A 24,158-nucleotide genomic window follows, 5' to 3' on the forward strand; every position below is an offset into this window, starting at 1 on the left:
CCTTAGTGACTCCATATTACAGAGAGACAAAAGCCATCCATGCTTTTCTTTGGCCTGTTTAGTTAGCGTGACCACTGCGTCTATTTATCAAAGCAGGTTCCTTTTACAGCTGAAATGAACTGCATAGGCTTACTGTACATGTGGCAAAAAATATTGAATTTTGTTTGTGCGATTTTTACATAAAACTAGTCTATAGCTGAATACTGTACCAAAAAACATTACACAAACCCAACTGGAGAACAGAACTGCCTAAAATGGCCTCTGTATTGTGTACTATTTTGGCCTTTAGTTCAGAAGGCACATGGCTGGCATCTACCATATTAGGTCAGTTTTCCAGAAGACCAGTTATCAATTGTGTAACCCGCTTGGCTATAAAAATAAGATGAAGCAAGGTTTGACTGATGTCAGAGTTATGCAAGGCTGGGAAACCCCAATCACAAGACACCAGTCATCTTTATACATATAAACATTCAATGGAAGTGTTGTTGTCTTTTGACACAGAAGCTTTGCATCAGCTGCTCACGTCTTTTAAGTCTTTTTAAAAGCTATTTTTAGAGCATAGGTATCACAGGAAGTATCAGTGATGTAATAGCGGTTTTGTCACAACTTACGTCAACACATACCACTCCTAACCCTTAGAATAACATACAGCCCACATAACTTCATCACCTTTCCTTTGTGATCGTTTTTGTCAAGCAGTCTTGAAAAAAATTATCTTTAAGAGAATATTATATTCAGGGTTATTTTTGATTTTTTATGTGTTACTAGTGTACTGTGTTATTCTAAACTACTTGATTGGTTGATTGATGGATAGATTGCTACAATACTTTGATCAGGGTTCCCACACCTTATTTAACTTCAAATTCAAGGACCTTTCAAGGACTTTCCAGGTCCAATACCCTCAAATTCAAGGACTAAATGTGGGGACACATTTCAAGTGAGTGCAAGGTTACATCGTGTTACCTTTTAAGATACATTGTTACAGTTCCCTTTTGATGGAACTCGCGCTGCGTCACTGCGGTGACGCCTCCAGGGGTAAGTGTGTCTGAATGTGTATATTAAAATCAACTAATGGTGAGACTTAACGACAAAGACAGGGTGATTGGGGAGCCAAGAAGTATATCGCTATCTGAAATATTGCCAAAGACGGCATTACAGGGACGCAGGAAGTATGGCAACAGACACACAGCGTCTCGTTCCCTTCTCAGGGAACAACAGTTACATACGTAACCCAAGACGTTTTCATGTGTCAAACACAACTATGCAAAAAAGCATTTTGGTATGAATCAAGATTCGCATAAGCGAACAGTTTAGCACATGTGCTCAAAAAGTCTAGAATTTTTATGATGTTATCCTACCCTACACGGGGAATAATATGGATTTTTTTTGCAGAAAACTTCTTGCATAAAATAGATTCAAGCACTTTCAATGACCTGTAGCTATGTATGTTTATTTTCAAAAACTTCCCAGGGCCTTGATTTTATCCCCCTCCAAACTTTCAAGGACCCGTGGGAACCCTGTTTGATGGACACATAACATTTCATAATAATGATCACAAACAGCACACACATTTATACCGTGGCAAACAAAACACACCGGCATGCAACATTTTTGAAGTTTTACTATTTCACAATTTTAATAAAATCTTTCAAGGTTCAGTACGTAAATAGTACATGTTATGAAGACTCGCAAAGGTACAGAATTAGAAAAAGAAAACGATCAAAAAGAAACTTCACAAAAATAAGGTCACAGGGATTTGGTTGTAAAGAGCAGGATCACAAATACTGCATAACTTCTCGGATGTCTCCAAAATAACAGACCTTGCAGCATCAAGTTCATTTGAGGTTTGAATGTTAAACGTATGTTTGTGACCATCCTAAATATGCATTAAATTCATATGCACTAGTGGAATCAAACAGCAGTGGTCTTCGTTTTGGAAAATGTGCCTTGACAAAGGGATCAAGTTTAAATCAAAGAATAGGTGCTCTTACATTGAAAATGTAAAAAAAAAGAAAAACGGAATAAACAACTTGGTCAGGGTCCATTAAGACAAAGCCTCATTGAATACATCTAAAACCAATGAGAAATGCTAGATCATCAATAACCAAAGGCACATAGGATTGAAAATAATAATAATAATAGTTATTATTATTAGGATTGAAAATGCAGGATACAGTATTGGAATCAAGTTTTTATCCCATTAAACAATGCAGCCACTCCAATACTTCTTCTGCAATGTGTTTACACATATAGTGGTGCTACTGCATTCCACTGAGCACAAATAGTATCACTTTCTATATTGCTTTATTTACCCAGCACGCACTTGAATTTCTTTGAAATACATTTATGTCAATCCCTTTGCTGTTAAGAAAATCTTATGTGCTACTACAGAAAATTGATAACCCACATCTACGTCTTGGATGTTAAGAGGCATTTAACCATATAGGCGGTGTAGTCGCAAGCTCTTACATAAAAACTGCTAAAGCAACAGTTTGGTAAAAGATCTATAACTATCTAAAATTAGCTTGAATTATGAGATTATGTTGTTGGAATGACTTTAGTTGGGCTCAAACCACCAAACAAACTGCAAGGGATGTTGGTAAAAACAAACTTCCAATAGCTGTGCATTGCTAATAATTACCAAGATGGCAATTAATTAGTACTGAATGATGTTTATTTACAGTAATAAATACTGTAAGAACTAGATATAGTTAAAACATGGCACAAAGTTATACTAAAGAGCTAAAATTGGACTTAAGGCAAAGTTGAGTAAAAGTATTTAAATAAGGCGTTTGTAGTGCATGTTCCACTACAATATATTGCAAGGCTTTTTGTCCTTGAAAGGGTTTTCTGATGTAGGGATGCCCATGAGCAGAGGGTCATATTTGGCGTGCTCTCCGCAGTACCGCATGAGGTCCGCTGAGGCTTTCGATATCTGGAAGTGTCAGGATGTAACAAAGGTTTTTATGATGCATGTGCATTATCATTGGTTTAACTCATTTAAATTTCTAATGTTAGAAAAACAAAATGAACTTTACCTTTATCCTCTCAATACTGGCCTCAACTCTCAGTTGCTGTACCATCTTCCTTGCATGTACCAGGTTGTTTGAGCTGGCCATTTTAGAGGACATTTTTAAAACCGTATAACTAGAAAGAAAAGAAAAAAGTGCAAAACATGGTCAATTACAACATTTACAGTCAATCAGGCTATTACCCTGTAACCAACCACAAGAGAACAAAACATCTTTGACGTACTGAAGGAAATTATTACAACACTGTATTGGCAAATCTTACTTGTATCTTACACTGACATATACTCCCTAAGGGGCGCGGTTTCCCGGACAGGGTTTAGATTAATCCAGAAGGAGGCCTTATTTATATTAGGTCATATAAGAAGATTTTACAAACATACATTTAAAAAAAAAAACACTACAGGTGTGCATATTGAGACAAAACAATGTCACCGATATATGTTAAAATTAGTCAGGACATGGTGTTTTTAAATTAAAGCAGCTCAAACATGCATTTTAGTCTTTGACTAGGATAAGCCCTGTCCGGGAAACCACCCCTAGTGTCTGATAACATTTCTTACACAAACTGTGAGTTTAAGTAGGAAATCTGCATTTAAAGGTGAAAAAGATATTTGCAGTAAAATGTCCTAAAACCACTAGGCCAGTGTTATATATTTTGTCCAGCTGATTACTATCAATATCTGTAATGTTTTCAACTACTTGTAAATCGTGAGAAAATTTCCATTCAAAACATTGACACGGGGCAGTGCAGTCTCCTGTCAATGACGTTAATATCCATGTGACTAACGTAAAAACCACATGACAACAGTGGTCGAGTTCGAAAAAATAAAATGGCGGCCAAGAAAGCGACTGAAGCACAAATTTAGTGTAAATAAAGATATATTTTCACTTTTTACACATCTTAATTGCATTTCTAGCGAGAAATTAGTATTGTAGTTTTCAAATGTGTGATTAGTTATCACAAAGGCGCTCTCTGTTTATATTTCAAACATGCTGCCTTTGAAGTGCATCCAAAAGCCTTTATCTGAGCTGCCTTCATGCCTCCGAAGTCATTTCCTCATGAGGCAGCGAGGCAACAAGCCTTGAGTTTTCGGATGCAGCCAGTGTCATGGACTAATGCGGAACTATGCGTTAGCGCCTTTCGGGCTACGTGCTTGCCATATGGACTATGGATTACTCTTTACCAATGTCAGCAAAGACAGCTCCCGTAAGCGTACGGGCCAACCAAACGACCCAAAAAGAGTTTGGAACAAAACGAGAGAAAGAATGAGGATCAATTTGGTGTTGCATCTGGATAGAGAGAGCTTCACGACAACATTTAACTAGACAGAGATTCTGATCCTGCTGTGTTTTACGCGATGGGTGAGTTGTTTTGATTCAAAAAACGTATGCTATTATATTGATCACAACATTAGTGTGTAGATTGTAATCAGCACGTCTTCCCGCGGACGATATGCATTATGCACATCAATAGGTATTGTACAGCAATATAAATGGTCATTTTAAGACACTTCACAATAAGATTTGTACTGTCAATACATTATGTGAAAAATCATTGTAGATTGTAAGTTGAAAACTTAATTCTGTGCTGTGTTAACCGTCGAATTGGACTAATAGTGGACTTTGGACTAATACTATGACTAACAATTTCGTTTTGAACATCACATATTAACTTACATAATGAAATAAACAATGTCATCAAACGCAACATTTATAAGACTTGATTACCTTATCCGTCAACGTGATTTCTCGTTCGCGTCTGATTGATGGCCATCAGCGGTTGAGTTAAAGACTACAAATCCCATAATTCCACACTGCTTCAGAGCGTCATTAAACAACGGCATTATTATTGATTTGATCTGGCGCCATCTAGCGCGCAGATACTACAAATTGCATCTTTAATGGATAAATCTTATAAAAATACAATTATGCAATATTCTCTGGAAGTAAAGTAAATACATTATAATATGACAGCATTATGTCAATGGTATTTTTTAACACTGTAAGGGAGCATCATTTGCATTTTTAAGGACACACCCACACGCGTTTTGCTCAGGCCTACAAAGTAGCATTTTTAACATGCTATAATTAACTATCTGTGGAGTATTTTGAGCAGAAACGTCACATACGCACCCTGGGAAAACCAAATATTTATTTTACATCTTTTAAAAAAATCTCATAATATGACCCCTTTAACACACACACAAAGTGATGGGTATAAGTTGATGCTCATATATTAACTGTGTGCAGTATGTTTATTAACAACACAAGCAGACATAATATTAATATGTAAGCGCTTTTCCAGGTATTTCAGAGCTATTGATGAATAACTTTCACACGCTTGCAAAATGAAACTAAAATGAAAGAGGCTGAAAGCAGTCTCTTTAGTTTTATCAATGATAGTCTAAACACAATGGGTTCGCACTAGATGTCAAGACCGATGTAAAAACATTGTCCTCGTACATCAAACATTAGATCAATAGGCGGGTCTTTTCAATCTGGTCGAATGCGTTTTTGACTACCTTAGAATTTGGTCAAAACAAACGTGGATGATCTGAAAGCGTTTTGCACCCCCTTCACACCTGTATTTAGTGTCATCCATTTGGGATCTGATCGACCAAAATGCATCATAATAGGGCTTTAAAGACACAAAAGTGATTCAAGTCTATAGCCTGTTTTCTGTCATGGTGCATTTCTGTCATTCCATGCCTACATTTCAAATATTTTTTGCTTGCTCATTCAAATCTATCCTGAAAGACCTGAATCTTTAAAGTTGTAGGATTAAATAAGCCAGTCAGACTGGACAAGGTTGATCCATCTGCAGAGTTAGTTCATTCAAATGTTCATTTTATTATTATCTATAATCAGCTTCCATGTTCCTGTATTGCCTGAATAGCAGTTGGAATGCGGATTATTGCATTACTTTACGAGCAAAGGACAATGTGGCAAACATATACTGTCACACCTGAACAATTTAATACATGAGAAAGCAGACCAAAAATAATGGCAAAAGGTTTACTGGAATGCGCGTAGACAAGAGGAAACATTACAGCATTATCCTCTTGTGTTTTAGGTTACTGGCCTAAAAAGCTTTTTGAATCAGAAGGGAGACGCCTGGTTTGGTTTGCTTTGCCTTACCTGCCTTGAGGAAGTTGGGTAGTGACATTATGTAACACACTGACAAAAGTATGTCATTGACCCTACATAGGGTCAAGTTACAGAAGCACTTTCCCAGAATATCCTGACCACAGGCTATGAAAGAAGTTGTTATTAAGCATATGACTACAAAGAAGAAATACAAGATGCTTTTCAATAATCACTGCTTTATGTAAACTTATTGCATGGCACTCAAAAAAATCTTGATTCTGATTGGCCAGCCACAACATTCCAACAACCGCTCAAAATGAATAACACATGGCTGCAAATCATTTTGACAGGTACAGTTTAAAGTGCACCTATTTCATTGCTAAAAACTAACGTTATTTTGTGTATTTGGTATAATACAATGTGTTCGCGTGGTTTATGGTTAAAAAAACACATTATTTTCCACATACTGTACATTTTTGTAGCTCCAGATATACCTCTCTTCCTCAAACGCATTGATTTTGTACAAAACTTATCAATCTGAAAAGCTCTGTTTCCCTGATTGGCCAGCTAATCTGTACATTGTGATTGGCCTGAATACCTCTGACATCAGCCGGAAATGTGACGCTTCTTACCATGTTTGAAAGATTCACTCACAATGCAATACTAACAGGAGTAAACTTACAGGCTGAGTCTAAAGCGGGAGGAATTTTGATCATGTTGTTCATTTCTACATCACCAATCCCAAAAGGTAAACTGTTGACTACAATCTGTGTGTTTGTTGTAGTCCAAGAAAAGAGATTTACGTTGGAAACGATAATTCGGTCATCTTTTACTTTGAGATTTATATCTTTGCATATCATTAACATGTACTAATACACACTTACACACCAAAGGAAATGTAAAATTATGAATCGGACCATAGCCGCTCTTTAATATTACCCAAAAATTAAATATGAATGTCTTTTAATAGCATATATTTAACATTATATTTACAAATGATTAAACCAAATAGTGAATGTCTTATCTTAAAATCGAAAGTAAACAGGTTTTCCTTGTGGAAGGTTTGCATTTGTTAAAATTGAGCCAATAAAATAATTTCAAATCAATATTTAATGTTCCTTACCTTGCTTATGGGCGTGTTACAGAGTATTTCTGTGCCGAATGCACTTCGTCAGGGTTCGTACAAGTTTTGGGAAGTTTTTTTTTTAATTACAGGTCCAGCTGACGTTTCTGGGGTTTCTATACGTATCACTTCTTTATATGGGCACTTCCCCCGGAAAACCCCGCCCACCCGTCAATCAGCGGGAGGGGCTAAAACTAACAAACATCACATCACGCGACAGCTTTGTTTAATTTCAAAACTCAACAATGGTATGAAAGAAGAAGTGTGTTTTTTATGTAAGGAGAAGAAAGCCAGCCTTATGGAAACAAGGGATATAGTTTATTATCCGGGGTAGCAGCGGAGTTTTGCGTGTATGTTTAATGCACTGGATTTCATTGAAAAGTTGGGTCATGAGTTGCATGCGGTAAGTAAGACTTCTGTCCTATGTTGGAAATATGTAGTGAATCATAAGTTAAACAGTGTTGTAGTTGCATGACTCGTACTCGCTCCTCCCGCGGCTCCTCCCGCGGTACTCCTCCTTTTTTATTTTTCATATGTTATCAGAAAGATTTGGTAAAGCTAATCTTTCTTTTATAAATCTGATTAAACTAAAGACTCTTCGGAGATATAGAGTAGTATTACATCCTTTATAGGTACTCCAAATTAACATCAGCAATGCAGAAACAGCTTGTGTTATGTGAGCTTTATAAATTAAATTTTTTAGCAAAAAGATTAAATAATTGCATTTTTGTGAAGGAATATTGATAGAGATCAGATGTAGAACGATTATCAAAACATACAAAGAGTTTAATATTAGTAAATAACGTTTTGGCTGCAGTTTTTTTATATATTGGGTAAGTGGATAATCGCAGTATTGCAGATTAACCAACAAAATTTATCAGGACACTTTTTTATGCAAATGTTTCTCCTTAATTTTCCACTGTTTCAGAGTTCAGGATTTTTTAGGCGGGCCTAAAATGGTGGCTCGATGATGCACTTGAGCCACTAAGCATAGCCCTGCCTCTAAAAAAATATTGAGCATCCATTTAGGTTGCAGCGGTACTTGAAAGTTGAGAGAGACGGCAGCTTTCCAGCGAGTGGGCGTGGATTCAGCGACGACAGCAGGCACGACAACAGCAGATGCGACAATAGCAGACGCGACGACAGCAGACGCGTCGTCAGCGCTTTAGACCAGAGAATGTGACATATTTTCCAAGATTTTGATAACTTATTTTATTTACATTGCATTCTTTCCATCATTCAAATTTGGTTGAATAGTTAACAACAAATTTTTCTGTGGTGTGACAAACTCAGAACACATTTATTATCTGACTTTACTTCTAGCTCTGTGCAGTAAAGTTTTAAACCAAACTGCTATCGTCTGCGTATCAGTGGATGCATATCAAAGATTGGGATGCATTTTTGCACTGTATATTTTGATTTGATTGGAATAGTAGCAAAGCAAGGTGGAGTATACAGATGCTACAAAAACAGTAGAAAAAAATCCATAGCATTGAGCCCTTTAATTGGAAGATTCTGAATAAAAGCCCCCAACAATAAAAATGCTCAATCAATACAGTCAATTTGCAATAGCATTTTTGACCTAAAATCGTATTTTACAGCCTACAATATGAGGTGTTAAGGTGATGTCATGCACTTGCCCAGCCATTATACTGTATTAATGGCCGAGTCAAAAATAGCCACAGTGTAGAGACTCCCAGCAGATGGGAATATGTGAACAATCCACAAAACAGCCAATCCATAGTGAAAAGCGCAGGGCTGAGGCTACAATAATGGGCCATTATCAGCCAGTGCCTGGAGCTTAAACAAACACTAGCTCTTGGAGATAATGTCTCATGTACGTCAGCATGCATGCGGCCGATAACCAGAAGCTACGTGTTGGGGTTTCACCCTTTGGAAACAAATGGCTTTGTTGTGAGGGGAAAAATGGTTCAGAGGTAATTCCCAAAGTCAAGCAACCCAGGAAAATTTTTGCGGTTTGTAGAGAAATAATTAAGGAGGATGCAGCTGCGGCCAAGAAGTTGTGCGTATTTGCTGGCATGATGCCAGATATGCTGGTGCAACAGAGGTGCAATAAAACTCGTAACCATTGTGTTCTCTGCCTGCCACCCCCTGCTAAATGCCTCCATTCATCCCAGCAGCTGAGAAATGCACAACTATTCAACTCTGAACAACAAACTCACACCAACAGTCCTCTGCGTTCAGGCTATGGGCCTAAAACAAAGCAGTCTTTATGAAAGCACAGGCACGGGTAGCTGTATAGGAGTACATCAGATTATATATCACTTTTCAAGGCCAAAGGTCTTGGTTTGGCTCCTCCCAGTTAATATGCTGGTGGGTTCAATAACAGGGAAAACAGTAATGTCACAGAGCAGTGCCTGGGTTTGTGTTTTTACGGAGGGTCTTTGTACAGTTTTATTACAGGGGGTTCCCTCTGCGGAAAAACAAGCAGAAGTTAAGAACGGGAACGTGTAAGACTTGAAAACAAGCATGCATGTTTTAAAAGATGGCCAGAAATTCAAAGCTAACTAATAGACAGTAGAAATAAAAATGAGAATAGTTTCACTCAAGCAAAATTGTACAGCAGGCATCTTAAAAAGCTACTAGAAAGGGAAAATAAACAATGCATTAATAGTAAGTGTAAGACTTGAAAATACATGCTACCAGTGCATTGTGGGTGGTTGCCAGGGTGTTGCTATGCAGCTGATTACTTGCTCTGTTCTGGTGAAGGATTTTAAGGTGTTGGTATCATAGATATGTATAATAAAGGCTAGATGTCTCGCCCGTGCTGCTGGCCAATTGAGTGGAACGTCTGCATTTGGCGGCCATCTTACCACAGGGCGCTCGCTCACTCGAAGCATTGCGTTTGATTGAGCATGTACTTTTAAATTAACATAATACTATGGAAGTCAATGGGGCTCATGAACTATTTGGTGACAAACATTCCTCAAAATATCTTGCTTTGCGTTCATCAAAACAAAGAATTTATACAGGGCTGTAACAACAGGAGAGTCAATAAATGATACATTTTCCTATTAAGTGATATTCTTGAAATGCTGGGTTAATTTGAACCCATTGTTGGGTAAAAAAAATTGATGAGCCTATAGCAGCTATGTTGAAATGAACCCAGAAAAGAGTTTATATTTGACTCAACAATGTGTTAAAACAACCCAGCATAGGTTAAATTATAAATTTTGTCCCAATGCTATAAATAAAAAAATACCCCGCTTTTTTATGTAGATATTGCTTAGACCCTTTTAATGCAAGTCACAATTTTTTACCTGTCTTCGAGGTTTAAAAAATGTAATCACTCATCTATCCTCAACAAGAGTCATACGATTTTAATAAGTGTTTGTTTCCCATATGAATATCATGGAATATCCCAGCAACCATGACTGAGTAAAGCCCTGATCTCTGTGTGGCAGGGCTGTCTGTAAAGTCATGAGAAACCAGAGAAGCTGACGAGGGTGATTTGCGTGTGAAATACCTGAATTGCCCATGACGTATGAAAATTAAGAGTACACATGAGAATAAAGAGGAGCAAAGACAGTACACACAAACAACCCGGCAACAAGCAATAACATGAAGTGAGACAAAGAGAGTCTGACATGCAAGACAGGCGATTTGCATGTATTTGCATAAACCTTTATATTTACCTGAGGTGGGGAACCAAAAGTAGTGCCCATACCTTAAATGGTAAAACTTAAATGAGTAATGTTCCATTTAATAACACTAGTTAAGTACATTATTTAACATGAAATAACGATAAACGAAGTTCTAAACGTCCGTGAGGAGCCTAAACATTCAAATCATTTTAAAGAGCTTATAAGCAGGTCAGTCTCCAGGCCTCCTTCATTGCTCTTTGCCTCTTTGGACATTTCTCCTACTGGTGGGTTGAGCTTCGAGGGCGGATTTGAGCCCGTTCAAGGACAGCAAGCCAAGTTTGTTTACCAATACCATAGCTAAATGCGCAGGTGAACAATACTTTTACAGCAATTATTAATTTCAGTATGTTCATTTCACCATTTACCAATGCATATTTAAAATCAAATGTTGGATCTGTTAACACAAGTTAATGCACAATTAACTATCAAGAACGAACAACGAACAATTGTATTTCTATTAAAAGGGGGGGGATCTATGGTATTTCATGCATTCTGACCTATTAACACAGTTATAGAGTTGTTTCCTCATGCTAAACATAGTCAAAAAAGCAGTTGGACGTGTTACAGAGTATTTCTGTGCCGAGTGCACTTCGCCAGGGTTTGTACTAGTTTTGAAAAGTTTTTTTTCGAATACAATTCCAGCTGACATGTCAGGGGTAAGCCATAAGTATCACTTCTTTTTATGGGCACTTCCGCCGGAAAAGCACGCCCACATGTCAATCAGCAGGAGAGAGAGAACTGAGGATGCCAAGTTACAGGCATCACTTCATGTGACACCTTTGTTTTATATATTATAAGTGTGTTTTTGGATGTAAGGAGAAGAAAGCCAGCATTATGGAAACAATGGATATAGTTTGTTTATAGCAGTAGAGTTTTGCGTGTGTGTTTGTTTAACGCTGGATTTCATTGAAAAGTCCCAACTGGGTCATGAGTTGCATGCAGTAAGAAAGACTTCTGTGTTATGTTGGAAATCGGCACGTAAGGGGGCGTGCACTCCAACGCTTTTACGCCCGCGTCCGGCGCATGTTTTTAATTCATTTCAATGGAAACTCTGCGTTTTTCAAATAAGCCAGCAGCTAGCGGTTTTCTTCCGCGCTGAAAACCGGCGCCCGGCGATTTTTCCGCGCTCAGTGCTGAGCGCCGAGAGTTGAGACCTGTTCCACTTTGGACGAAAAGCTCCGCTCGTCAATGTCCGTTCTCACACGGCCGTCCAATCACCGGGGAGGTGGGGCGGGACACGTATCACAGCAACCAACCGTCTCACAGCTGACGTATCAGAGCTACCAAAGCGGAAAAACCGCTGGCATTCGGCGTTGTCAAAGCGTTTTCAGCCGCGCTTAAAAGTTTTGGTGTGTCCAGCCCCTAAGTGCATATAATGTAAATGGCACGAACATGTAGTAAATCATAAGTAATCCAGTGTGTTGCTTGGCTCGTGACTCGCTCCTTCCAAATATTTTGTAAGTTATCGGAAAGAATCGCTAGAGCTGATCTGTCTTTTATAAATCTGATAAAACTAAAGACTCTTCGGAAATATAAAGGATGTATTACTACTCTATAGGTACTCCAGATTAACATCAGATATGCAGAAACAGCGTGTGTTATATGAGCTTTAACTAATATTAATAAGGAATTATAAATCCTCTAAAATTGTTTGCCCATTGTTAGTTAATGCATATAATAAACAAGAACTTATTTGTAACTGTGTTACCTTCTAAATTGGCCTGTAGACAGTGAATTAAGTCTATCTTTAACAAAATTCACACATTTAGTGACAATCATATTTAAGCCAGCTTTACACTTCTGCGTTGATTGTACGACGTAGCCTGCAGAGATGGGAACCATACGCAGTAGCCTACGGCGTAGCCTGGCGTGCACCTCTCCCAAAATGTAACAACACATCAATGCCCACAAGCACTGTGGTTGGTCAGCTAGTACCCCCTCCTGAGGCTTTTGCCTTGATACTGTACATGCCCGTGGACTTGGCCTTCTAGGGATCTGCATGTGTAATTGCACAACAACAATGCAGATATATGAATGAAAACTGAGGCATAGCCTAGAGGCTATGTTGTAGGTCCTACACAAAACTAGAAAGCCAGCTTAAGTTTCACATTTATACAGCAAGGTTGAAAACGTCTGAACTTCCCAATTCTCATACTTTGCAGGCTTTAGTATTTCAAAGAAATTCTGTGTAGCTGCCGTCCATGAGCACAGTTAGAGGAATTCCACACATGAACGCCTCCGGATTCTTTTGTGTGTCACATGAACTGTTGTGTCACCAGTGGATCAAAGATCCTTTCCATGAATTCATCAGCACATGACAACACCCTTATGATAAATCACACTGCTAGGGGTCAACACTGGTCCCAGAACACAGAATAAAAAGCCTAGAGGATAGTACTGTATCATATTTACCTGCATTAATGTGAGGGGATTTCATACATTTATTAAGACTCGCTGTGCTTTATTTGTAGATGGTGAGATCAGACAAAAATCTTTTTAATAGGCAAATGCTTTGCATTTGCTCATGTGGTTGTTTTCTGCCCCAAGTACATTATTATTACATGGCAGACAGTTTTATACAAGTTTTATCCGACTTACAGTGCATTCAAGCTGTACATTTTAGCAGTATGTGTGTTCCCTGGGCATCGAACCCACAACCTTTTCTGCTGCTAACGCAATGCTTTACCAGTGGAGCTACATGAACACAAGCCACAAGAGCTGACTAATAGTGTCAATGATATGCAATTTTATTTCCAGTGGCACAAAGGTCAAAGTTTTTATTTGATGTAGTGTGGAGCAAGTTTAAAATAGCCTTAGGAAAGACTACTAATTATTGGCTCTATGGATATGTGCCCAATAAAAGCAGCATGCATGGCAAAGTAAAGCAGTGATCTTGTGACTTGCTCATGGAAATAGACTGCTAATATTACACGCATACAAAACATATAATTAAAGGAAAACACCACCGTTTTTCAATATTTTTTCCTCAACTTAAAGAAATTAATACATACCTATTTTTTTTCAATACGTACAATTAAAGTTTATACAGCGCATCGTGAATGTGTTAGCATTTAGCCTAGCCCCATTCATTCCTTAGGATCCAAACAGGGATGGATTTAGAAGCCACCAAACACTTACATGTTTTTCTTATTTAAAGACTGTTACAGGAGTAGTTACACAAGTAAGTATAGTGGCACGGTTCCCACACCTTAGTTAACTTCAAATTCAAGGATCTTTGAAGGACTTTCCAGGTCCAATACCATCAAATTCAAGGATGAATTTGATGGAGAGCAAGGTTACATCATGTTACCTTTTAAGATACATTGTTAAAGATTCCTTTCGAGGGAACTCGCGCTGCGTCACTGAGGTGACACTTTGGGGACGGCTCCAATGGTAAGTGCGTCTGAATGTGTATATCAAATTCAACCAATGGTGAGGCTTAACGACAAAGGCAGGGTGACGCGGAAGCCAGGAAGTATATCGCTATCTGAAATATTGCCAAAGACAGCATTACAGGGACGCAGGAAGTATGGCAAGGGAGACGCAGCGTCTCGTTCCCTTCTCAGGAAACAACAGTTACATACATAACCTAAGACGTTTTTAAGTGTCAAACACAACTATGCAAAAAAGCATTTTGGTATGAATCAACATTTGCATAGCATTTAAAGTGAACAGTTTAGCTTAAATAGTCTAGAATTTTTATGATATTATTCTACACTAAACAGGAAATAATATGGACTTTTTTCACAGAAAACTTCTTGCATAAAATAGATTCAGGCAATTTCAATGACCTGTATCTATGTATGTATATTTTCAAAAACTGCCCAGGGCCTTGCATTTTTTTACCCAAATTCACAAACTTTCAAGGACCGGTGGGAACCCTGCTTTAAGAGCTTTGTGTGATATCAGAAAATAAAATAGACTTGGTGTCAGATATCTATAATGGGTCTTTTTACCCTTTATAGACAAAGTAATTGCAATTTTATGGTTGAAAAGGAAGAAAACTGACCTTTGGCATACTTTTGGTTACAGGTAAGAAGACAAAATCAAGGACAAATGTCGATGCATGTGACTGGGAGGAGCTACACAAAGACTTCAAGGACCTTCAAAGGGTGAATGAAAAGAGAAAGCACTGATTCTAAAGTGAAACTATATGGGGTGGAATGCAGTACCCAATATTGACAAGACAATATTAAACAGCATATGCTTCCCTGGGAAATCACACATAGGAATTTTTCTTATATCATTTTCTATTTAGTTTTCAAGAGAACTTTTCTTGCAATGTTGCTATAGAGGGCAAAAGGCCCATAAAATAATTTGTGGATGGTGAGACAAGACTAAAATGTTGTTAATAGGCACTTTGCTAATGTGTTCAATGTGGATTTTAGCATGTGTTGTCTTTGCTTTCCTAAATACAGCAATCTATAAAATCTTTATTACATAGAACCATTTTAGATTCGTGTTCCCTTCACATTTGAAGTAAGAAACTAATAATATTCTTGTCAATTTCTTTGACCTCTTGTTTTCAAATGCCCTTCAATCTATAATGAACACTTGCTTTCTAGCATCAAGTCCAATTGAAGGCTGTGCTGACAAAGCAGGAAGAGAAAGTGAGATGATCGTCTGGACACAGAGAGCACTTGTATAACTCTGTGCCACCTGCAAGCCCCATCCTGTTTAAAGAGGAACCAAGGACAAAACATAGTGGGGCCCAACGGCCACCCTGAGCTTTTCCCACACAGAATCTTTCCCACAAAACTCCCATCACAAGCATCCTCAAACCTCAGTTGTTTGAGGAAGCTACCCAAACTTCTCACAAACCCAGCATTGTCCCATCTAACAGTGAACTTCCCCTCCGGCTTACACGGAGCTTTGTTTGACAAGTTTGTCACTACACAGAATCCCAGGCACCTGAGACCTGTTTACTGCAACAAGCACTTTCTCAGTTTACCGCATGAGACACCTTGCAAGATCAATGTCTTCCATTCATCAGCTGACACATACAAAAGCCACTTCCTTGAATCTTACCCCTCCCGGCTCTCATGGAAAATCGATACTTTCCCTACCTGCCCAGCAGGAAGTCATTTCGGGAGAGAGACCGGAAGTTATGTCCATGTAAGTACAGGTAGGCTGTCATATATTGCAAGGTCATTGCAGGAAAGCCACACCTATTACTTTAAAGCAGGCTGTGCTTGGGTTACAGCCCTCAGGAATGCACAAAAAGGTGGAAAACCTTTTACTCATTTGCATGAAGTTTATATAGATAGAAGTGCCAAAAAAGCATCTCACCACTAGCAAACATAGCACAATAACCAAATCTCTTTCCATTTTGGTGAAACACTCCCCTATTGATCTCTTTTAAAAAATGCTCATGTTTAACAGATAAAGTTACACATACATAATTGTTCTTAAAGAGAACATCTGTGTTACTTAGAAATTTATCAGGATTGCGTGAGTGGTGGTGCCTGACAGCAAGCTGATATCAACCAATGTAAACTTTGCCCAACTGGTCTCGGTTACGTTGAAAAAGGGACATACCATTATCCCCATCTGTCCGTGTTAATGGGTGTTCATAATGTGCGTGCCACAGGTCTGACCCCAACAGACCCATCAACAATGGAAAACTCTTGTCAACAGGCAGCTTTTACACAATAATCTATGGCTTAGCTCTACAGCATTATTGAAAGTCGCTTACGCCATCTATTGGAGAGATATGGTCACAAATCTGTTAGCGTCAGGAGGACACCCACCTAAATACTATTTTGACAATCCAGAAGACCAGGTTAAGGTTGTCAAAATCAACTTGACACATCTTAGAAAGTCTGATAATCTAAATTTTGTTAATCGATACATGGAGTGCACAGCTGCAAAAGTTAAAGGGAACATATCATCAAAATTTGACTTTTTCCATGTTTAAATGGATAGTTCACCAAAAAATGAAAATTCTGTCATCATTTACTCACTCTCATGTTGTTACAAACCCGCATAAGTTTTTTTGTTCTGAAGATATTTTGAGAAATGTTTGTATTTTTTCTACTATTACAGTGAATGGGGTCCACGAATGATATGGTTACAAACATTTCTCAAAATATCTTCATTTGTGTTCATCAAAACATAGAAATTCATGCAAGTTTGTAACAAAATGAGAGTGAGAAAATGATGACAGAATTTTCATTTTTGGGTGAACTAGCCCTTTAAGTGCTATAATTGGGTCCCCATGTGCTTGAATCAACCTAGAAAATGTGAAAAAGATCAACCCAGTAACTTCGTTTTGGTAAACCATTCTCTGCAAGCATGTGAAAACAGTGAAAACTCAGCGAAATTTGTGTCCCGTTGTGACGTCAGATGGGGATAATACCGCCCCTTAATCTAACCACGGCACTGCCATTTGTTGCAAAGATCAGCTCATTTGCATTTTAAAGACACACCTACAAAGTAGCAATTTTAACATGCTATAATAAATTATCTATATGGTATTTTGAGCTAAAACTTCACATACGCACTACTCTGGGGACAACAAAGATTTATTTGACATCTTGCAAAAGTCTGTAAAATGTCCCCTTTAAGAAAATTCTGGTCTCGTGACATATTCACCTTGCCAATGCATTTTTATATTTACATTACAGCAGTGTTTCCCAACCACGGGGTCAGGGCCCACCAGCATTGCAATCAGGGGATTTTTTGCATTTACTGTTTTTGTCTTTTGTCTGTAAGAGCACAAACATCACTGAGCATTTTAAACCAATTACCCTATTTTACTACTGACATATTTCTCTGTATTACACTTACAATGCCTTTGTTATATGTATTTAATGTAGTAATAATAGTGATTATGTATAATTAAATGCAACTATCCCTAACCCCATAGTAAGTAATGTTGTCAATTAATATTACTTTGTACTTAATTATACAATTCCACTGTAACAAAGACACCTTAAAATAAAGTGAACTCGATTTCTCTAATAAAACTAAATAAATTAAGGTATTTCCATAAATACACTAACAAATCAATTGTAAAACAAATCAATATGGAGATGCATATTACCATTAGATGGCACCAGAGTGTTATAAGAACTAGGTTTACAAAAATCTGGCAAGGAATGTCCCTTTCAAAAACAAAAAACAAAACACAGAGGAAGTAAAAATATTATGCAGAGATCTTTCATTCAGATACAACAAACTTTATGACCTTTTCTGTATCTACAAAACAATTCAGTCTGTTATGCTAACGTATTTGAGACATAAACACTTCTGACAGTGGAAGCACATGACAGCTTCAACAATAAATCAAATTAAATTCAAATTATGCTGGGATACTGGACAACACCTTTACAAATGTACAAATTCTCATTAATCTTATATCCATTAGTCTTAGTCTAATCTTATGCACGGGCATCAAATTTACTGCACGGTGCAAACACTAATAACATGCATTTAAAGCTTAAATGATTAACCAAGTAGGTCAAGGAAAGTCAAAGTGTAACATAAAGGTTAAAACATTCTTGACTACTATATTTTCTTTAGTATTTTCCAGTTGACAGAACTGCCACAAGACTAACAATGACAGATGGACATGAAATGTTATGATACAGCTTATCTGCAGACTTACATTGTTCTAAAATTCTAGTGAAGTCATGAGAAAGATACAGATAATGGTACTGCATGATGTCAGCGATCAGGTTCACCTAAGTGGTGTCCTTGTGGCACAATCGCTATTCTACAATCTTTGAAATGTTTACAATGCCTTAAACAGAAGTTCATGAACTGATGAAACATTGCAAGAACAGATCTTTGCTTTAAAGCCAGCTCGCGGTCTTGTTCATTGATAAATGTTGATGTGAAACATGTGTCATTACAGTAGTACTCTTTTTCTCTATAGATCAATGTCTTCAAAAGGCCTCTAACACAGTGATATTTAAATGCAATACTGTAATTTTGTCATCATTTTTAAATATAGCACCAGCACATTTTTTGACTAATGGACAGTATGGACATGTTATGCATAAAAAGTAAACTGTGCAGAAAGTTAGACACGACAGAAATGTCCAACAGAGAGCAGCAGTTTCTAGACTATATTTTTTATTATTAGATCCAAACTTTGTAAGTTATAAAGTGAGAGTCATATTAAAGAATAGCTCAGGCAATAAAAAATGCTGATTATTCATAAAAATGAAAAGGCGGAGTGCATGATTTCTGAAAAATGCTTTGGAAAAGGGAGTCGGGGCGACTACCAAAACACACTTGTAGCCAATGAGCAGTAATGGGCGTGTCTACTAAATGACAATGTTGCCTGGGTTGCGTATGTGTGGGGCGGGTCTATCAAAAGAAGGTCCAGATTCTATTGGGGTGGGGGCGTGTTTGTTTAGATGATTTTAAATGTCAACATTGGCTTTCAGATATCATGGACCCTGCCTTTAAGTCATATGAAGTCCCAAACCGACTTGACCTTTTGTTCAGTGTATGACAAAATGAAAACTTTTAATATTGACTTCCATAGAATTAACATGAAGAGAGTCTGATAGCTTTGTGTGGAAAACAAACCAAAATGGGAAAAGGTAGCAATTTTCTCTCTGCGCACCAAACAATTTTAAGTCAGACTTTTTTAATGATCCGGTTCACTGTCGTTAATGAAATGAACTGATACATTTCTGTAGCCTATTTCAACAAACTGATCCAATTATTCCATTACAGCGGTTCATGGAGGGACCGACTACAACACACTAAAAATCAAAAAACTTCATTCAAATAGACCATATTATAAAGCTCCTGTATCCTTCCTGAAGATTAATCCACAAGTACAATTCTTTAGAATTTCTCATTATGTGTACAGATGACATACAGGCATATGAGTAAACCATGCTTTTAAATAAAGACAAATATGGGATATAACAGCTTGTTTGGCTTGTGAGGAAACCAAAAGGGTGCAACACATTATTTCTCAATCAAATTGAGAAAGGATATAAACTATTGCAACAATTGGGAACATAAAGTACCTAACTGCTAACAACTTTTTATGATATTATATTAGGATCTATTAAGAGTTTGGTTCGAAAAACGCAATAAATCCATTTTGACTAATTTCAGTAAAAATGTGCTTTTTATAACAAGAAAGTGACAAGATGAAAACCACTATTTTCTGTTACAAACTTATACATAGCTTCTTTGGATTATAATAACATTAAAAATTCAAATCCATAATTTGAATTTCAAAGATTTATTATAAAAACTAAAATAATTTTTCAGCAAAATGCAATAAATCCACTATGCAATGAATCTATTGAATAAATATATAAATGTGCATTCATCTTTGCCATGTTATATTCATTTAGTTGACTAGTAGTGTACAATGATTAAAAAAAAACATTAAAGGGATAGTTCTCCCAAATATGAAAATAATGTTATTAATGACTCACCCTCGTGTTCATCTTCGGAACACAGTTTAATATGTTTTATATTTAGCACGAGAGCTTGTTTACTTGTTTACTGTCCATGTCCAGAAAGGTAATAAAAACATCATCAAAGTAGTCCATGTGACATCAGTGAGTCAGTTAGAATGTGTCAGTCGAAAATACATTTTGGTCCAAAAATAACAAAAATTAAAACTTTATTCAGCATTGTCTTCTCTTCCGCGTACGATGCGATTGATGGTGCGCCCCAGCTGTTTTTTTTTTTGTACACCCGAGCTTCATTTACAGTCTAAGTAAGCTGTAAGTTTGAAAAAAACTTTGCAAACATGTCTGAGGATAACACATCCGCGTCACTGCAGTCACGTGACTTTAGTCTCGCGCATGTGCTTCACAACAGACACAAAAGAGATTACCTTTCTGGACATGGACAGTATATCTTACATAGATTTTCAATGAAGGGTCAACATATATAAAATAGTGCTGCCTCACGATTAGTCGCAACTCATCGTTTGCAGAATAAACGTTTTTGTTTACATAATATATGTGGGTGTACTGTGTATAATAATTATGGTTAAATACACACACATACATGTATATTTTAAGAAAAAATATATTTATTTGAAATAAATATTTATATATATATATATAATATAGATTATAAATATAAACACGTATATACACATGCAAGTGTTTGTTAATTATATACTTGCGTGTATGTGTGTGTATTTATACATAATTATTATACACAGTACACCCACATATATTATGTAAACAAAAACTTTTATTCTGCAAACGATTATTTGCGACTAATCGTGAGGCAGCACTAATATAAAACATCTTAAACTGTGTTCCGGAGATAAACGGAGGTCTTACAAGTTTGGAACGACATGAGGGTGAGACATTAATGACATTATTTTCATTTTTGGGGGGAAATATCTTTTTAATGGCATTAACCAAAACTTACTTTGTCATATTAAGACAACTGTCATTGCTGCAGTCATCCTTGGGACGTCGCTGAACGTCAGTTGTAAAATGTTTTGGTCCTGCTCGATTTTCGTTGACTTCATGTAAAATAAAGCTTTTCATAAGTTCCCCTGGGGTCAATGTGTTAGCATGACAGAAGCTTGATGCTGTTGGGAGAACAAGCAACAGCCGGCATTTTTCCTTCCCACCCATGTGTCTTACGTAAATTATTAGATTTTATAGCTTATGTTGTTTCTCCCCTACAGAAAACCACCACAGGTTGTTTTTGTTTGTTTGTTGATCACGAAGTACACAGTAGATGAGGAAAACTAGGATTCGGTGTGTATTCAAAGCGCCGCCATTATAGTTTACAATGTGTGGAATGGTGCGCTGTGATTTGTTGAGCGGATTTATTGCATTTTGCAGAAAAGTAGGACTGGCGTATATCACATTTGGGAAAAAAGGGAGAAAAGATGACAGAATAACACTGCGGTTATCGGATTTTGCTTAAAATGAAGAATTTACTTTTTAATACTGACTTGATACAATACTGATTTTGGCGGTAAGTAACTAATTTTTAGAAAAATGGCGTTTATCGTGTTTTGGAACCAAACTCTTAATATATAATAGTAACAGTGGATTGAATACATAAAACCTCCAAAAGACTGAACTAACAAAAGAAAGACAACTAAGCTGAAAAGTAGGTCTGTGCCAAATAATAACTGTAATAATAATAATGTCACAGCTTGTAACTCTATGAAAAACATTTCCTGATCTAATGGGAAGAGCCTGCAGGTTCTGACAGAATTAAAATCTTTTTCTGTGGTTCACAAGTATTTTAAGCATTTTGAGAACTAGCCAGTTCCCAGGAAAGAACACATATAGATAAAAAAATGTATAGCCTGAGCCTCAGTGAATACACTGTTAAGTCACTTTGGAAAAATGCCAAATGCATTAAAATGTAAAACTGGCTGGTCAAGATAAGCTGGACACTGTTTATTTACTTTTAATTGGTTTTGATATAGCATATAAAAGGGCTGAGAGCTTTTTGTCCAGTCACATCCTCTGCCTAACACACACACACAGAGAACATAAACAGTACTGTGGTTAATCACTGCTATGCTAACATTTACCACTAACTCACAGAAAATCCAAGCGACTGAAGTTACTTTTTCTCATGACAAGAAATAGATATATATAATGAAAATGGCGTTTTTAATTATTATAATGTCATTCCAATCATCATAAGTCAACATTCTTTTTACAAGAATCATCACGCAGCTCCATTCAATCAGAGATCGTATATCAAGCTCCAAAAAGGAAATGATAAACTAACATAAAACAGTTACAAAAGTGTCCCAAAACACCAGACAACAGTATTCGTAGACTGATCATAACAATACTAAGTTATAACACACAAATTATATGGATATGATTATATAGATCCTTACCAATCATAAGAAAGAAAGAGCTTCATTAAGATTCTTAATTTTCTCCCTTTTTTCCAGATAAAATAACAGCATTCAGGTTTGGAATGACATCGGACTGAATACAGTGAGAATCACAAAATGTTCATCTTGGGGGAACTGAAAAACAGTACCTTTGCATCATTTCGACGTTGACTATATACTTGTGGGAAGGTTTTCTGATACCATCCAAACACATTTCAACATTGAAAGTATATGGTTCTGTCTTCATACTAAGCTTTTTATTGAACTACAAAGTTTTGGCATTCTGTTTGACTTTACAGATAAACCCTTTTCTTTTTCCAAAAAAGTCCCAAAATGTACACAACTTAAAAAAATATCACATTATGTAAATAAGTTGTCAAATAACTCAATTTTGACAACATTTTTTAAAGTTTTCAACGTATTAAACCTTAAAAGTGAAGATGTGTCAAAAATGATCAGTCTAATTTTTAAATCAATGCTTTATCAAAGTGAAGGCAAGATGAGGCTACTAGAAAGGGTATAACAGACTGCAAACAGTATGGCATAAGATTAGTGATGGATGGACAGCAGCAGGCACTGCCCACCAAACAAAGCCCCAGGAAGCTCCTTGGGGAACATCGATTAGGGCAAAAATAACAGTTTAATACATTATAAAGAAGTATGGGCTCAGAACCCGTGTTTAATGTGTATCATCAGTATGACAACTTAATAGACAAACATAAAAATCATTTACCAGCTGCTGGTGTATCGTCACCTGAATACCAAGTTTACGCTCATACGGTATTGAAATTAACCAATGCTAATATAATACAATTAAAATACGTGAATTTCATAAGTGTCATTTGCAAAGGGTGCATACCAAGCATTGTTTGTACAGTTTGGCAGATTTATCTCGCTCAATCTTTCGCACGACCTTTCAGCCGCAATAGTTTGTGATCTGCTTCACAACTCGACATAAACTCCTCCTTAAACGGTTACGAGGCGACAACTTCATCTTTTCTACACAAATCTGCATCAAAGACACAAAAATAAAGGGTACACCCACCCCATCCAGTCTTATGTACACAAAATACACCCTGAAGTAAAGCTTAAAGCCCATTCGCCGTCGACAGTTTTCTCTTACCTTTAACAAAGTATCGCAGTGTGATCTTTTGATAAATCAGTGTAGAGAAGGCAACATACGTCCTCAGATTGGTTTCACAATGGTCCTTATTAGAAAATGCCAGACAAAAGGGAACTCAAAACAGGTTTAAAGTTGATTTCATTCTTTATCACGATTGAAAAGTAATCTTGTTAGTTTGTGAATGACACCGTTTGTAGCACTTCCACCTACGCTGACCAATCACACTCGCCACAAGGTATGACGACACACTCGACCTTTTACAGAGAGAAGACGCGCAGATTGTTTTTCACCCCCATTTCTCCTTAAT

General features: G+C 37.0%; 1 protein-coding gene across 3 annotated transcripts; it reads right to left on the reverse strand.

Moving 5' to 3' along the window:
- Positions 1-1,608: 1,608 nt before the first annotated feature.
- Positions 1,609-24,086, reverse strand: gng12a (guanine nucleotide binding protein (G protein), gamma 12a). 3 transcript variants are annotated; one of them, XM_055202622.2, is made up of 3 exons: positions 23,852-24,086; positions 3,039-3,147; positions 1,609-2,935 (listed from the first exon to the last, which is right to left on the reverse strand). In XM_055202622.2, the coding sequence occupies exons 2-3, from the start codon at positions 3,129-3,131 to the stop codon at positions 2,810-2,812; spliced, it is 219 nt and encodes a 72-aa protein (XP_055058597.1). In that variant the 5' UTR covers positions 3,132-3,147; positions 23,852-24,086; the 3' UTR covers positions 1,609-2,809. The 3 variants fall into 3 exon arrangements, with proteins under 3 accessions (XP_055058597.1, XP_055058596.1, XP_073709549.1); XM_055202621.2 differs by lacking the exon at positions 23,852-24,086 and adding an exon at positions 22,729-22,769; XM_073853448.1 differs by lacking the exon at positions 23,852-24,086 and adding an exon at positions 16,446-16,476.
- Between the last annotated feature and the right edge of the window lie 72 nt (positions 24,087-24,158).

The sequence above is a fragment of the Misgurnus anguillicaudatus genome, chromosome 2 (genome assembly GCF_027580225.2).
Source record: "Misgurnus anguillicaudatus chromosome 2, ASM2758022v2, whole genome shotgun sequence".
Classification (NCBI taxonomy): Eukaryota; Metazoa; Chordata; class Actinopteri; order Cypriniformes; family Cobitidae; genus Misgurnus; species Misgurnus anguillicaudatus.

Bases quoted from the DNA above. Each gene is read 5' to 3' on its own strand.
- gng12a (XM_055202621.2), bottom strand. From the start codon at position 22,754: ATGAAGCTCTTTCTTTCTTATGATTG. The intron at 3,148-22,728 runs GTAAGGATCTAT...TTTTCTTTCTAG, and splicing joins CTCTTTCTTTCTTATGATTG to TTATACGGTTTTAAAAATGT. The intron at 2,936-3,038 runs GTAAAGTTCATT...TGACACTTCCAG, and splicing joins CCAGTATTGAGAGGATAAAG to ATATCGAAAGCCTCAGCGGA.